The sequence below is a fragment of the Harmonia axyridis genome, chromosome 6, assembly GCF_914767665.1.
Source record: "Harmonia axyridis chromosome 6, icHarAxyr1.1, whole genome shotgun sequence".
Lineage (NCBI taxonomy): Eukaryota > Metazoa > Arthropoda > Insecta > Coleoptera > Coccinellidae > Harmonia > Harmonia axyridis.
The window spans coordinates 34,087,851-34,103,014 of record NC_059506.1 but is presented as its reverse complement, the minus strand read 5'-3'; the positions used below and the strand labels follow the sequence as shown (position 1 = coordinate 34,103,014).

Genomic DNA, 15,164 nt, shown 5'->3' with positions numbered 1-15,164 from the left:
TTGAACAACCATGATGTCCAGGAGCTGTGGTTCCAACAAGACGGCGCAACATGTCACACAGCTCGTGCCACAATCGATTTATTGAAAGACACGTTTGGTGACCGCCTAATTTCACGTTTTGGACCTGTGAATTGGTCTCCAAGATCTTGTGATATAACACCGCTAGACTACTTTCTGTGGGGCTATATAAAGTCATTGATCTATGCGGATAAGCCACAAACCCTTGACCATTTGGAAGACAACATTCGCCGTGTTATTGATGATATACGGTCACAAATGTTGGAAAAAGTAATCGAAAATTGGACGTCCAGATTGGACTACATCCGAGCCAGCCGTGGCGGTCATAAGCCAGAAATCATATTCAAAATGTAATGCCACAAGATTATCTTGCGGATAAATAAAATTCATGTCAATCGAATAATCCATCGTTGTATTATTGCAATTTAAAGTACTATAGCTCTGAAAAAAACACCCTTTACATGTTATCCCAAGGCTGTACCTATTTCTGTTTTGTTGTAAATGTGAATTAAAAGTTCGGAATGAATTCTGGTGAAATTAGCATAACTTTGTGGACTATTAAAGTATATTGTTTGCAGTTTTTACACGTGAATATTCACGTAATTGAATTAACCCAAAAAACATTAGGATATTTTAACGCTAGCCGAAAAATTGTTGTTGCAAAATAGAGTCGATCAAACTCTGTGAGGCGTGAATGCAAATCAAGATAAGAATGTATTTATAAAACAAACATTTTATGCATGGCGAAATCTAGAAGTTCTTTTCAAGCCGTAGCACTTTCGATATCTAGATTGTTAAGCGCGATCAATCTGTTTTTTTTTTTCACTTTTGACCAGGAGGTGCGGCTCATAAAAAATTCAATATGTCATAGACTATTGATTCGATTAATTTAGCATGGCTATTCGAGAAGTTTTTAAACGATCAGGTTTCATGCAGATATTGTTGCACACGTGAATGTGGCGACTTGAATTCGACCTTTCATTATTCAACCAATATACAGGGTGTCCCATCTAAAATCTGCCATTTTGTACATTTACCATACAAGTATGACCTAAGAGTAATTAATATAGATAGAGGGAGCATATGTCATTTTTGTGAGCGAATTTTGTCCCCACGTTGAACTATCAAATTCGACATGAAGCGTGCGGAAATGAAAACATATCAGTGATACGATATTTCACTCAAATCACGAGTTTCTCCACAAAGAACGCACTTCTTATGTCCCATAGTGAATCAACGTTTCATATTAACTCAAAATATATTGAAATAAATACCTAAATATATCAGAAAATCAGAAAACAAACTTCAAGCGCGCCAAACGACGCGAAACAACCGCTGACACTAGGAGAGCAAAAGTTGCCAAATTTTAGATTTCAGCAGGTAGATACAGAAAATAAGAAATATTCTGTTTATTGAAAATTCGACAACTAGGAAAAATATCGGATTCCAAATATTCAAATTTGCATATTTAATCGGGAATCACTGAAATAAATATATTTCATTCAATATAATATACATTCATAACGATATAGTAAAATTGTGAATTGGAAAATATATCACAATCCGACAACGTAATCTAACCATGTTGGGGACATGTGAAACCTGCGTATACTTCCTCTATCTATATGTTTACTACTCTATGGGTTTATCAAAATTCTGTTTGCAATATTGCACATCTATGTTACTTCATAATGACAACTAACTGCGAAACATTTCTATCAATAATTTGTGGGATATTAATTTTTGTTAATGTGGGACTTTTAATCAATACTGTACTGGGTGTTTTCACGCGTTGTAGGGATCCAGGTAATTTTGTAAATCCCGATAAATAACGATTAATAGTTCTTTTTTTGTAGCTGAAGAACTGCATCCTAATATTACAAAAGAAGCCTTGGTACCCTGAGCCTCTTTCTATGCAGATCATTAGATTGGTTATTATTGATGATTGTTCAAGGAATGCCTAATCAAATAAAATATTTATTGATCTCAATTACAATCTAGTCAATTTTGAAACAAGCCAATTAAGTGGCAAAAAATTAAAGAAAAGACGATAAAAAGGGACTAAATTCAACAAAAATTAAAGAGAAGATGTTAACGAAAAAAAGTTAAAGATTTTTAAGTACAAAGAAATTCTTCTATACTTCAACTATAATTTGAAAAACACTGAACTAAAATCTACGTCAATCACCTCGAATGTAATACAGAAGCCCAAGAAGTTCAACTGACATTGGTTAGATAAGAATAATAACTTTCAATGAGGAAATAATAGACCTGATTTATTGAAACAAGGCCGAACCATTTTTATAGAAAAAACATCAGAATCGAACGTTTATCCATATAGTTTATTATTATTTATAACAGAAGGGCCTTCGGTTATCAATTTGATCAAATTAAATCTGACTACTTGTTCTACTTCATTTAGATAACCGGTCGATGAAATTCTAATCAGGACAAGACAAACTGGTAGTCTAGATTATCTGATATCAAAGCGTTTCTTGATTATAAATATAGATCTCTACTTAATTGCACTAGATGACCTTAGTTTTTCCATCTTTTTTCAACGTTGTGTTAGGTATTCTTGGAAAGTGACATTTGCAGAACAGGACAGACGAAAATTTGGTTTTTAATTATAGACTTTTCATACTTAACCAGTAAAAACACTTTTTTTTTTTTGAAAATTATTCTTTATTGGTCAATACTTTTTCTCCAGAAAGATTTGTCTTTGCTTTCATTATAGCCGATTTTTTTCCTTGAGGACTGCAAAAACCAGTAGTCAATCAAGCAGTTGAAAGCTCAATTCCTTCAATTTGATCATGGTTTTCATGACAAGGAGCATCGTCTTGGTGAAAGAGAATTTTTCTTTTGCATTTTAGGACGTTTTTCTCAAACTTTAACACCCTGTATCTTGAAACGAAGCTTGTTAGGATATATGTTTATATAAACTTTTTTTCATCAAAAAAAGTTGTTCTATCCGACGCCAACGTTATTGAACTAAAATCTGGACCACCCTTTATAACAAAAAAGGAGGAAAAGTGAAAAAGGGAATCCATAAAGTAATAAACATAGATGGAGGGAGTATACGCAATTTTTACATGTCCCCAACATGGTTAGATTACGTTGTCGGATTGTGATATATTTTCAAATCCACAATTTTACTATATCGTTATGACTGTTTATTATATTGTATGAAATATATTTATTTCAGTGATTCCCGATTAAATATGCAAATTTGAATATTTGGAATCCGATATTTTTCCTAATTGTAGAATTTGTAATAAGCGAAATATTTATTATTTTCTGTATCTACCTGCTGATTTCCAAGGTTTGGCAAATTTTGCTCTCCTAGTGTCATCGGTTGTTTCACGTCGTTTGGAGCACTTGAAGTTTGTTTTCTGAATTTCTGTTATATTTAGGTATTTATCATCAATATATTTTGGGTTAATATGAAACATTGATTCACTATGGGACATAAGAAGTGCGTTCTTTGTAGAGGAACTCGCGAATTGAGTGAAATATCGTATCACTGATATGTTTTCATTTCCGCGCGCTTCATGCCAAATTTGATATTTCATGTTGGGGATAAATTTTGCGCACTGAAAATGACATATGCTCCCTTTATCTATGTTTATTACTCTGAAGGTGAATCTTATGTTAGTTTTCTAAAGTGTATATTGAGTTGTTCAATACAAGAAAAAGTAGTTAAGGCAGGTTTTAACTTTAAACTGTTTTACAGGATTCTGCATCAAACACAGAAAATATACAAGGTCACCTGTTTTTCTTCTAATCTGAACTTAAAAATGTTATATTCAAATTTCTCTTCAACCTATCGAATTGTGCACAATCATCATTCTCTAATAACAGTTCTGTTTTCATCCCATCTCGGTAAAAGTTGGAATGCTGTGCGTGAACATCAACTATCAAGAATTTCACAAATGACCCGAACGAAACCATAGAAGTTGCAACGTATAATGTCTATCGAATCTTTCATCCTTGGATCGCAAACAAGTAATCCATCATCCTGCAATCGTAGAGTGCGAGTTATCTCATGAAATTTACACATAATCATAGAAAGTGATGGTTAGATGTTACGAAATCCATCTGTTGACCGTTTAGGTATCTCCGATCAGATCGAATTGATCTTCATACATCGGTAATAACAACATCTGTTCGATAAGTAGCTGTATTATGGAACGGTAACGGTTATACGCTTATCGGAAGTGCTCGCGGTTGGCAAGTTTTATATTATTGCATTTATATAATGAGTGACATTTTAATCAGAATGTCCAGTAATGTTTGGAATGGTAAAAATGAGAAAATCACTGACGTGAACTCAGAGTAATGAACATAGATAGAGGGAACATATGTCATTTTCAGTAAGTAAATTTTGTCCCCAGCATGAACTATCAAATTTGACATAAAGCGCGCGGAAATGAAAACATATCAGTGATGCGATATTGCACTCAATTCTTGAGTTTCTCCACAAATAACGCACTTTTTATGAATCAACGTTTCATATTAGCTCAAAATATATTGAAATAAATGCCCAAATATATCGGAAATTCAGAAAACAAACTTCAAGCGCGCCAAACGACGTAAAACAACCGATGACACAAGGAGAGCAAAAGTTGCCAAACCTTGGATTTCAGTAGATAGATACAGACAAAAATAAATATTCTGCTTATTATAAATTCGACAATTAGGAAAAATATCGGATTCCAAATATTCAAATTTGCATATTTAATCAGAAATCACTGAAATAAATATATTTCATTCAATATAATATACATTCATAACGATATAGTAAAATTGTGGATTTGAAAATATATCACAATCCGACAACGTAATCTAACCATTTTGGGGACATGTGAAAATTGCGTATGCTCCCTCTATACATATATGTTTATTACTCTATGGTCCCTTTTATCTTTTCTTCATTGAAGTGGCGCTATACAAAAATTGACCAATCAACAGCATCATTTCAAAATTTTCATTTGTTCTGTCAAAATTTGATCCACTTTTGATTTAACCTCAAAACGACATTGATAGAAAGACGATGTGAGCGCCACCATGAAAAATGAGGAGGAAATCAAGTGAAAAGGGACCAATACCATTAAAATCCAAGTAGGCTGGTCCCTTCAAGAGTCCCCACTTCAATCTTAAGGTTTTTCGAGAGTAAGTAAGTACACTAGTGTTTTAGACATCTAAGACATCTTAGCGATAAGCCATGTAAACAGAAAATTCTCAACAACTCAGTTGAGAAAACGCATTCCAAAATTATGGATGCAGGATTGGAATGTTCGATTTTTCATTTTTCTAATTATGTAACTATGCAGGTTGATTCTCTAAGTTGTACATCAAATTAAGATATATAGGCTGTATGTCCTCGATAAATTCACGAATTCCATCCTTAAGGTCTTGAAACGATTGTTCTTTTACGCAGTTTCAAATAAAAAGTCTAAAGGTGTTAGATCACAAGATCTCGGTGGCCAATTGTGATCACCTCTTCGGCAAGAAACCTTCGCAAAATTGCGATTTTTTCGTTGTTTGTGTTGAAAATGAACGCCCTCCACATTATATCATAAAAAAAACATTAATCAAAGCTCGGTAGCGCAATTCATTCACCGTAAAAGTGGCACCAGCCTCATTTTGGAATAAGTAAAGCCCAATCAAACTACCAGCTTAAAAACCGCACCAAACAGTGACACGTTGAGGATGGAGAGGATTTTCAACAATAATTCTTGGATTTTCTGAGCCCCAAATGCGACAATAGTTTGTAAATTGCAATTTTTTCTAATATTGAATAAACAAAATTCATATGGGTGTAATCTCAAAATCATTATGGGATGTTACCCATTAAAAAAAATTATCCGACTCATCAGAACCCTGGACTTAACCTTGAAATATCAAGTCTTCAACGCATCCTATTCAAGATTTATCGTATATACAACGACCGGACGGGCAGAATTGATTTTAATGTCGAATTCAGCCAAAAATACCGGCCCGCAGTCCCCTAGAAACAAGCAAAACACTACGAACCAAAAAAAAAATAATAAAATCTGCATTCATATGGTGAAAACTAACTAATCCTCAAACACATCGTAAATAACAGCGCTAATAACAACACCGAAAACAGCCGAAACTATAATTTGGATATCGATTAATCTTAGCTTTCTCTTTTTCGCGACCGAACTTGATCGTTTCTCTTCTCCTTCATATCCCCTGAACCGGTCCTGAGCTAATAGATTCACGGACCTGTTTCGTGATATCGTTATTTGATTCCTTCATATCCGCATGAGATCGATGATAGCCCCTGAGGGCCATTCTTCAGTTGGCCAGTATTGAAAGTAAAACGCGCCCATCTCTGCAAATACCTAGTAACACGAATACCGAAGAGATGTACGTCACTGTCCTCTTTCTCCGCATCTCATCGTATCGAAAAAAGCCTTGAATTTCACCAATTGGTTGTTTTCACACCTTCAAGTTATCCATGTCTTTAACTACGTCTTCTGATTTCAGAAAAACCACGTCCGGATTCAGTGCAATGATAACCCAATTACAGAAATCTGCAGAAATCGTTTAGGGGTGGAGCTAGCAGGTGGCGCTGGGTATTAATCATTACTCAGGGCTTCGGGCCCGATAAAAATTACTTTATTCAAAGTTTTATATGCTTCATTCTTATATTGTTATCTGTAATTGTTACACAGACGTTTTGTTTTCTCTTTCACTTTGTTTCTTCCATTTACAACATCAGAATAATCAAAACTGTGATCTTTTAGAACCATTATCCCCAAGTTACCATCGAAAGTGGCGATGAGAAGTCACTTTTTATACCTTCTCTCACATTAACTTCTTCGTGATAGCCAACAACTTAATGATTCTCGTTTTCTGTTTCAGGGTTAGATCAAATAAATTCATCACCGAGAAGACTACAGCAGAATCGTGAAGGTAAATCTTAAAGATAGTCTAAAGGTGAATGTAAATAATTAGCAGCTTTCAATTCAATTTGATTGGAAATTTTGTTGGGCGTTTCCGGTTTGTAACATTTTCTGGTTTTTCTCTTGCAAAATTGTTGGTTTGAATTGCATGTTTGGAATCTTTTCTTTTACTTTTGTAACATATTATTTATTTACATTTAGGGAATTCCAGTAGTGGTAACATTTTTATGTTTTCATTTTGTACATATAGATGTGGATCTTAATAGTTGATTAAAAATACTGATTAGAGCAACTGAAGGAATAAGAGTTGAAAAAACTGACAAAATGCAATAGAATTCCTTTGATATGTTGTTTCTTTCCCATATTATAAATAATGATATAACAGCTTTGTTTGAGAAAAGCTTTCTTCAGTTGTTGAATGTTTATCTTTGCCAACTAGAGCAATTTTCTTAACTTGATGCATTAAATTGTTAATTTCAAGCAGGTGGGAAGAAAATGAACTGAAAAAAAAACACAAAAACATAATACTAATTATAATATCAGTTCTTCAAATGCCTATCGGAAATATTGAAAGTTCTTCAGTTGAACTAACAATTATCATAGAGATATACTAACTTATTAACTGTTCAGTAAGCACCACGTTGAATGAATACGCAAATATATTTCAGTCCAAATTGTTAAATATTTAGTTTCAATTCTATTCTAATTTTATCGACTTAAAACTATTCAATTTTCCTCTCAACAAGATGAATTACATTAAAATTGGATGATAATTGCAGAAGTTGAAGCTGTTTAAGGATTTGCGGACACACAGACAGACAAAAACGATATCAAAACTCTTCAGAATGCTCCGACAATTTTTCTAATCGAAAACCAAACATTTTTATCATTCTTAAAATTATCACATCTTCTCCTGTCTTCGATAGACACGAAAGCAAAAGATCAAGGTCTCGTAAAAAGTGCTCTCAGAAGTAGTTTACAAAATCACATGTAATAGAATCAGCCTTGGTGCTTACTGAACTCTGTTGTACCATACTGATTTTTCCAATGTAAAATATTCTATTGTTTCGTACTATAGATGTAACCACTGTCTTGTTGGTGGACAATAATGGACGATCTCCTTATGGCCGCTTCCTCAACGTTAAGCCCGATGTGGGTCTCATTACCTCTACTGCACGGACATTCGTACAAGAAGGCGTGACCACTGAATACGCCACTCAGGTGGTCGGCACAACTTTAGATGACGGCAGACTTTACGCACACTTACTGACAAAAACGTCTAGGGTCATATACGACGGCGATGGTAAGCCACACGAACTCAACACCAAGAAGATCAGCATCGACCAAAACCGCTTTGGAAGCGACCACTTTGTCAAAAACACCGATTATATCTTCCCACATAACGTGGAGGTGCACTCAATCTTCGCCACGACTCAACCAAGTCAACACCAAGACATCAGGGAGGATGCCAGTGAAGCAGAAACCCTGAAAGAATCACCCTCTAATGATGTGAGAATTTCATCGCCTCAAAACAACAACAACAACCATAAAGTAGTTTACCCAGAGAAGATCCAAGTGTTCAAGGTAAACTCCCAGAATAAGGATGAAAGAGAGAATTTGATTTTCCATAGAGAAGACGAAAACTCCTTGGGTTACAACCCCTCAAAAGTAAAACAATGGGGTAACCTCCCTACATTCACAGTTCGAAATGAGTTCTCTCCAAGTGGGTTCTCTTACCTTGGAGACCTTCCTGAGTATGACCTCAAGCCAGAAAGGAATAAGCAAAGACCTCCGAATGACAGAAGAGCTAAGAACCTCTTCTTGGCTGGTTTGTTGAAGCCTAGCCCAAAAGAATTGAAGACTACTACTTACACCGGATTTGCTGACTTCACCACAACAGTTGGAGATACTGTTATAGTCTTCACTCCACACACTAGTCAAATTCCCAAAGTAAACTCAAAATCCGTGACTAAAGTTACTGTGGAACCAACTATCAAGCCTACAGCTACTTTTGTACGACCAGTCTTCGAGGCAAAGAGTGTTACTCCTTTAACTGAAGTTACCACCACAGTTCAACCTATCCTTGAAACGACTACCTCGAGAGAAACTGACAAAATAAAGAATGAACAGCCAACCCCTGAAATAAAGAGTGATTTAGCATTCACAGAACTAACAACGTCTCCATCTAGCACTGAATCTTCAACTCCTGAAGATGTATCAACCACCGAAACAGACGAAGAATCTGGAAACCACATTTCTTCCATGATTGTCGACAAGAATAATCGACAAAAATACGGTAAAAGTCAAAATATCGATGAATACCTCGATATGGAAGCCAAATCTGCTGTTCTAGCAAGAGAACAACAGAGCGATACAAGTGAAACCACCTTGCCAAATTCAGAAGTTATTGAACCGTCTGAGAGCCAAACACTGATGTTATCAACACCATCACATGAAGACATAGCTAAAATTTTCGCTTCACTCCGAGCTCAAGAAAGCAAAGCGACAGAACCTTTGAATACAGCTGCTACAATATTTTTCGACAGCAAAGAAGACCTAGAAGAAGAGAAACCTTCAGGAGGTGCAACAACGATTTTCTTCAATGATGATTTGCCAATTCAAAATACTGCGAGTGAAGTTACAACTTCATCAGCAACTGAAATTGTAACTTTACCTGAAACTACAACAAAGCAAACTTCAGAAACAACAACCGAAAACCAGGAAATAATATCTGAAAGACCTCTCACAAGCGCAGATGATCAGACCACTTCAACTATTGAAGAAATTCCAACAACTGAGAATGAAAATGTCTCTGACGAAGAAAACTTAATATTGGATGATAAAAAGACAACTGATGATGAGACAGTAGAATGTACTGAAGGTATCAAAATAATCCCATCAACGATTTATAAAACATTAACTTATTTAACAACTTTCTTTATACCTGATGGTGAGAGTACCTCAACCTCTATTAGATCCAATGAAGTTATCACTTCTGATGTGAAAAAAGAAACTGCTTCATGTTCAGCAAGCCAAGTTGCTGCAACCAAAGTACTGAGCGAAAACATCGAACCGTCTGCATCTGTAACAACAACTGAACAAGAAATCGAAACAACTGATCCTATAACAACTGAACATATCGAAACAACAGAGCCTGTAACAACTGTCGAAGAAGAACCAGAACTCCAAACTACTACTGAAGAACTTCAGTCAACTCCACAAGAAATAACAACGGAAAGACGTCATGTGACTGAATCTGAACCAATCACAACTGAGGAAACAACAGAGGAAGGAGAAGAAATAGAATTGATCTTCAAGACGTTGTATACAACTTATACCTACCTGACCACTTATTTCCAAGATACAACTTCGTCAGTTGCTAGTAGAATTGTTGTTACAACTAATGTTGTCACTTCAACACTAGATCCAGCAGGTCAGTCTTCAGAAGATGCAGTTTCAGGGCTATTCGCAAGTTTATCTGATGTAGATAATAGTTACAAATCAAGACAAGCTTCATTTGAAGACTTCGAGGAAATTTCTCCTTCTCAACTGGAGCCTAACCTTCCTTCTACTACTAATGATCAAAAAGAAAATACTGAAGCAACTCCTTCATTGGATGGTGACGATCTTGGTGTCAAAACTTACTACACTACCTATACTTATTTCACCACAATATTCGTAGATGATGAAACTGAGGTGTCTAGTAGAACTGAAGTTTATACCAACTACGTAACTCCCTCTATAAAGCCAACCAAAACTCGTAGTGTTTCAATACCAACACTAACATTCGATGATGAAGAAGAAGAAGATGATGAAAACGAAGATAGTTATGAAGAGAAATATGACACTACTATAATAAGAAATAACACCGCAACCACAGCACCCGAAGAAACGACTGAAATCCAAAATGTCCAGCAAACCTTAAAGAATGGCTATGTTACTTTGAGAAGAACTACAACAGAAGATGCTCCTATTGAAGATAATCTTCTGCATCCAATTAACGAAAGTATTTCTACTATGGTGAAGAGCACGACGTCTAACGGTGAAAGGAGACTACTCAATAACGTCGACAAACGAAATATACTGGATGATCAGATTGTTTCTGAGTCTAATAATGAATCAGAGATTATACCTTCACCAACCTTACTTCTACAAACAAGTTATACAACCTTTACTTATTTCACAACGATGTATCATGGTACTACAGGAAGTAATGTTGTCAGTCGTTTAGAAACTGTTACAAATATAGTCACTGAAACCTTAACACCTAGCCATACCCTTAGTTTGGATGACTTGAGTTTGCCAATAACTTACTTTACAACATTCACTTATTGGACCACTTTATACAAACAAGGTACCACCAAAGTCACAAGCAGAGAAGAAACGATTTCTAACGTTGTCACTCCTACATTATCTGCAGAAAATTCAGAGAGTAAAACAATTGAGTTCACTCCTACTGTAGAAATCGCACCTACAAGTTCTTCAGTGGCTCCAATCGAACCCACAACCGTTGATGATGACTTGTTGACAACGGTTTACACAACTTATACATACTACACAACATCTTACGTTGGTGGCGAAACTGTTATAAACAGCAGGTTGGAAACAGTTACTAGTACGTTGAACAAGTCGGAGAATATTGAGTCGAACCAAATAACTAACACATCAGAAGTAGTAACACCCAGTGAAGTCAAAACAGAAACAATAGAATCTTCTAGTCCTTCTCTGAAACCAACTGGTCTTCTATCTACGATCGTTAATACCGAAGAGAATTCGGGTACTACCACTATTTTCTCCACTGATGTATTCGGTACTTACATTGATGGTTTATATGCAAAGATTTTAGAAAGCACATCTTCTATATTAACTGAAACCGTTTCATCAACACCTGTAGTTGAAAATTTGAAGCCCACTGGCGTTGTTAGTATAAATAAGGGACAAATTGTTGATGCAGATGGTATAAGTACTCTGTTTTATACAACACAAGCTGTAGGAACGTATATCGACAACTTATATGCTCAAGTTATTGAGAGTACTAGTTCTCTAGAAGTAGACGAAGAGAAGAAACAACTCCAAACTGAAATACCTGTAGCGAAAAGAACAGGTCTAGTTCGATTGATCAAAGGATCTATCGTTCAAAATAGCACAACTACCCTTTACCAATCGAAAGTTATTGGAACTATCATAGACGGTCGATATGCTCAAGTAATCGAAAGTACCTCAAGTTTCTTGAAAGACAACTTCTCACCTTCATCGACAACAACTGAAGCTATATCCCCAACATCCACTTTACCTCCTGGTGAAGAAATCAAACCTACTAGTATCACAATTTCACCATCTTCAGCAGTAATCGAAGGTTCATTGTCTGAAACCTTGAAACCAGAGGATGATGTAAAGGAAGAAGACAGCTCAGAAAATACAAAATCCAAACCGAGTTTCCAACCAAAGAAGAAAACTTTCACTCCAGGTATACGACCATTCGTACAAAGACCAAAATCAAGTTACACTCCCAAAAGACGACTTCCTGGAGCTACCTCAGCCACAACAGTCACAAGAAACGATTTCACTCCTACTGTAACTGCAATTCCAGCTTCTAGAGGAAAATTCGGTAATAGAAGAAACTCGGCATCGATCAATCCTACAGCTTCAAACTCTAGGAAATTCTCGAGATCCAAAACGTCTAGTTTTGGTGGAAGAAGAAGCTCCTCTAGGATACAACCCAGCTCGACTGGTTTTGGATCGAGTTCTAGACGTGGATTCAGATCTTCCTCTCCTGGTGCCATCTTGAGATCCAGCGGTCTACCTGGTAATTCAGCAAGGTTCAGAATACGACCAACCGCCACCTCTCCTCTCTTCAAATCTTCTATTTATCCTGGCAATGCAGACTCAGCCGATAACGATAGTGAGAACAGTGTAACCACCCAAATAAGTGACGACGAAAATAACGAAAACGAGACAACCTTGCAAGCAAGCACAACAACTGAATCTAATAAAAGGCAGAACCCACTATTGAAACTACTTAGAACGCCATTATCTAGACCTCCAATCACTAAAGGAAGACCTTCTGGTGCAAATAACGGTAGAGCGAACTCCATTGGTAGAAATAATAAGAGGACAACAACCACCACGTTCAAACCTAAAACCACAAGATCTTCTGCATTCAGAGGTAGACCAAATGCTCTCTTCCCAAGAAGAAACCTATTCACTACCACCACTACAACAACTGAACCTCCGGAAGAAGAAGAGGAAGAGGGAGAGGAAGAAGATGTAGGAGACGATGAAACTCTGCTCGAAGAAGGCGAGGAAGAAGATGACAATGATTATGAAGGGTCTCAAAAAAGATCTGTGATAGCTAAACCACCTATAAGCAGTGCGAGTGGTGTTAAAATCAGACCATTCAAATTTGGAAAAAGGGCAAAAAGAGATACTTATTCGAGATTCAGGAGGCCTACCCCCAAATCTACAACAGCAGCACCAGAAGAAGACTATCCAGAATATGAAGCGCCTAAGCCCAAACCAAAGAACAATAGGTTTACTCCTAGGTCTAGGAAATTGAAAACCACTGCGTCAACTACCCAAACACCCACCACTGCATCACGGAAGGGAATATCCCCTAACAAAGTGAAACCTCAGTCGCGCACGCAGTTTACTCTTAGACCAGAAAAGGAGAAGAGCAGCTTCAGGAGACCAAGCAGTCAAAGATCAAGAACGACAACGTCTTCACCGCGTCCTAGACCGAAAAGTTCGTATAACAGTTACCAAAACGAACAGACCAATAACAGAAAAAATGCTGGAAGGTCTAACTCAAGAAACAGTAATAATAGACGTACTACCAGCAGATCAAGAGTACAACAGCAAGATTTGAATGACAATAATGTCTTACCTGCGTTTGATGGTACCATAACTGTCACCCATCAGATACCAACAGAAATAACGATTCCAATCTTGAATGGAAAAATCACAGAATACAAGAATATAATAACTGCTAAGTTGAGTACTGAAATTCTGGGTCCATCGCAGTACTCTACAACTGTTAACCCGTTGGGTAGAGAAGTGACTGTTTTACTTAGTGAATCAACCAATCTTGCTAATAATGGGGCTACTCTCGTAACACATTTCGTACTGAATGAAACACCAACCACCAGTGTTACTTTCACGCCAACTTATATAAGAAATAGAAAGACATCTTTCTCACATATAGTTCCTAGTACTATCTATGCGGTTGAGCAAGTTGTGAATACCATCCAACCAGCCTTAGCAGCTCAAGCTCCTCTTGCCAATATCCTTTTATCACAGCTCTTACTGGGTGGCTTACAGCCTCAAAACCCTTTGATAGGCCTTCAAAATCCAGGAGTCGCTCCAACTCCAACCACGGAGTTCAAGACAAGAACCACAACGTATGTAACCACTGTTACAAGTTCCTCGTCGACAGTGATACCTCTGACGTTCAGAGGTAAAGAAATTTTAACCACTATCATTGATAGCAGCGTGAACGTCATCACCGCAACAGAGTTTTTGACTGACACCATTGTTGTAACACCAACTGTTGGTTTTCCTGTGGCTTCTCCACAGCTGAACACTCTTCTGCTTCCTCTTCTACAGCAACAGTTGGCTCAACCACCAGCACCACAATTTGTGCCCAAAAACGCAAATTTAGAACTTTTCCAAGAAGCCACTTTGAACGAACCAGATGAATTCAATTTGGCATTAGAAGCTGAGGAGGTAGAAGAAGATCCCATTATTGAAACAAGGCCGAAATCGAAGAAGAGTGCCAAGAAACCAAAGAAGATCGCTCCAGTGGATCCACCGAAAGAAACAAGTGTTATCACTTTATATGTTTCTGGTAAAACTCCTGGAGAGTTTAGTACAGTATTGTCCACGATAATACAAGATCCAAGAGATAGGCAAAAAAGAGAATCTGGGGAAGAAATAAGACCTTCCAGGTTAATCCACGATTTGCTAATTAGTACTCAAGATTATCTGGATACTTATGTCCTTCCTGGCAGAAAAGAACTATCGAACATTAACCCAGAAGCCAACTCAGAAACTGAGAGCTTAGAGAGTATACTAGGAGATGTAAGCAAGCATTTGATCAACACGAGTAGGAGTAAATCAACAATTAAACCAACTAAAATCAACTATTCCACCGAATCTCAATTGGAGAATATCCATTCTTCCGACCAAAATATTCTGAATAATTTTTTAGCATAG

At 36.7% G+C, this 15,164-nt stretch overlaps 1 protein-coding gene and 1 long non-coding RNA gene across 2 annotated transcripts in view; both read left to right on the top strand.

The window, feature by feature from the left end:
* Nucleotides 1-15,164, top strand: part of LOC123682235 (mucin-3A-like) — a 52,333-nt gene extending 37,169 nt beyond the window's left edge. The window contains exons 2-3 of the mRNA XM_045620765.1: nucleotides 6,913-6,963; nucleotides 8,032-15,164. Of these exons, the coding sequence (XP_045476721.1) occupies nucleotides 6,913-6,963; nucleotides 8,032-15,164 (7,184 nt within the window). The remainder of the gene's footprint in view (nucleotides 1-6,912; nucleotides 6,964-8,031) is intronic.
* LOC123682239 lies at nucleotides 1,670-2,008 on the top strand. Its single transcript, XR_006747799.1, has 2 exons — nucleotides 1,670-1,824; nucleotides 1,875-2,008. It is a non-coding gene; the product is annotated as an uncharacterized LOC123682239 (long non-coding RNA).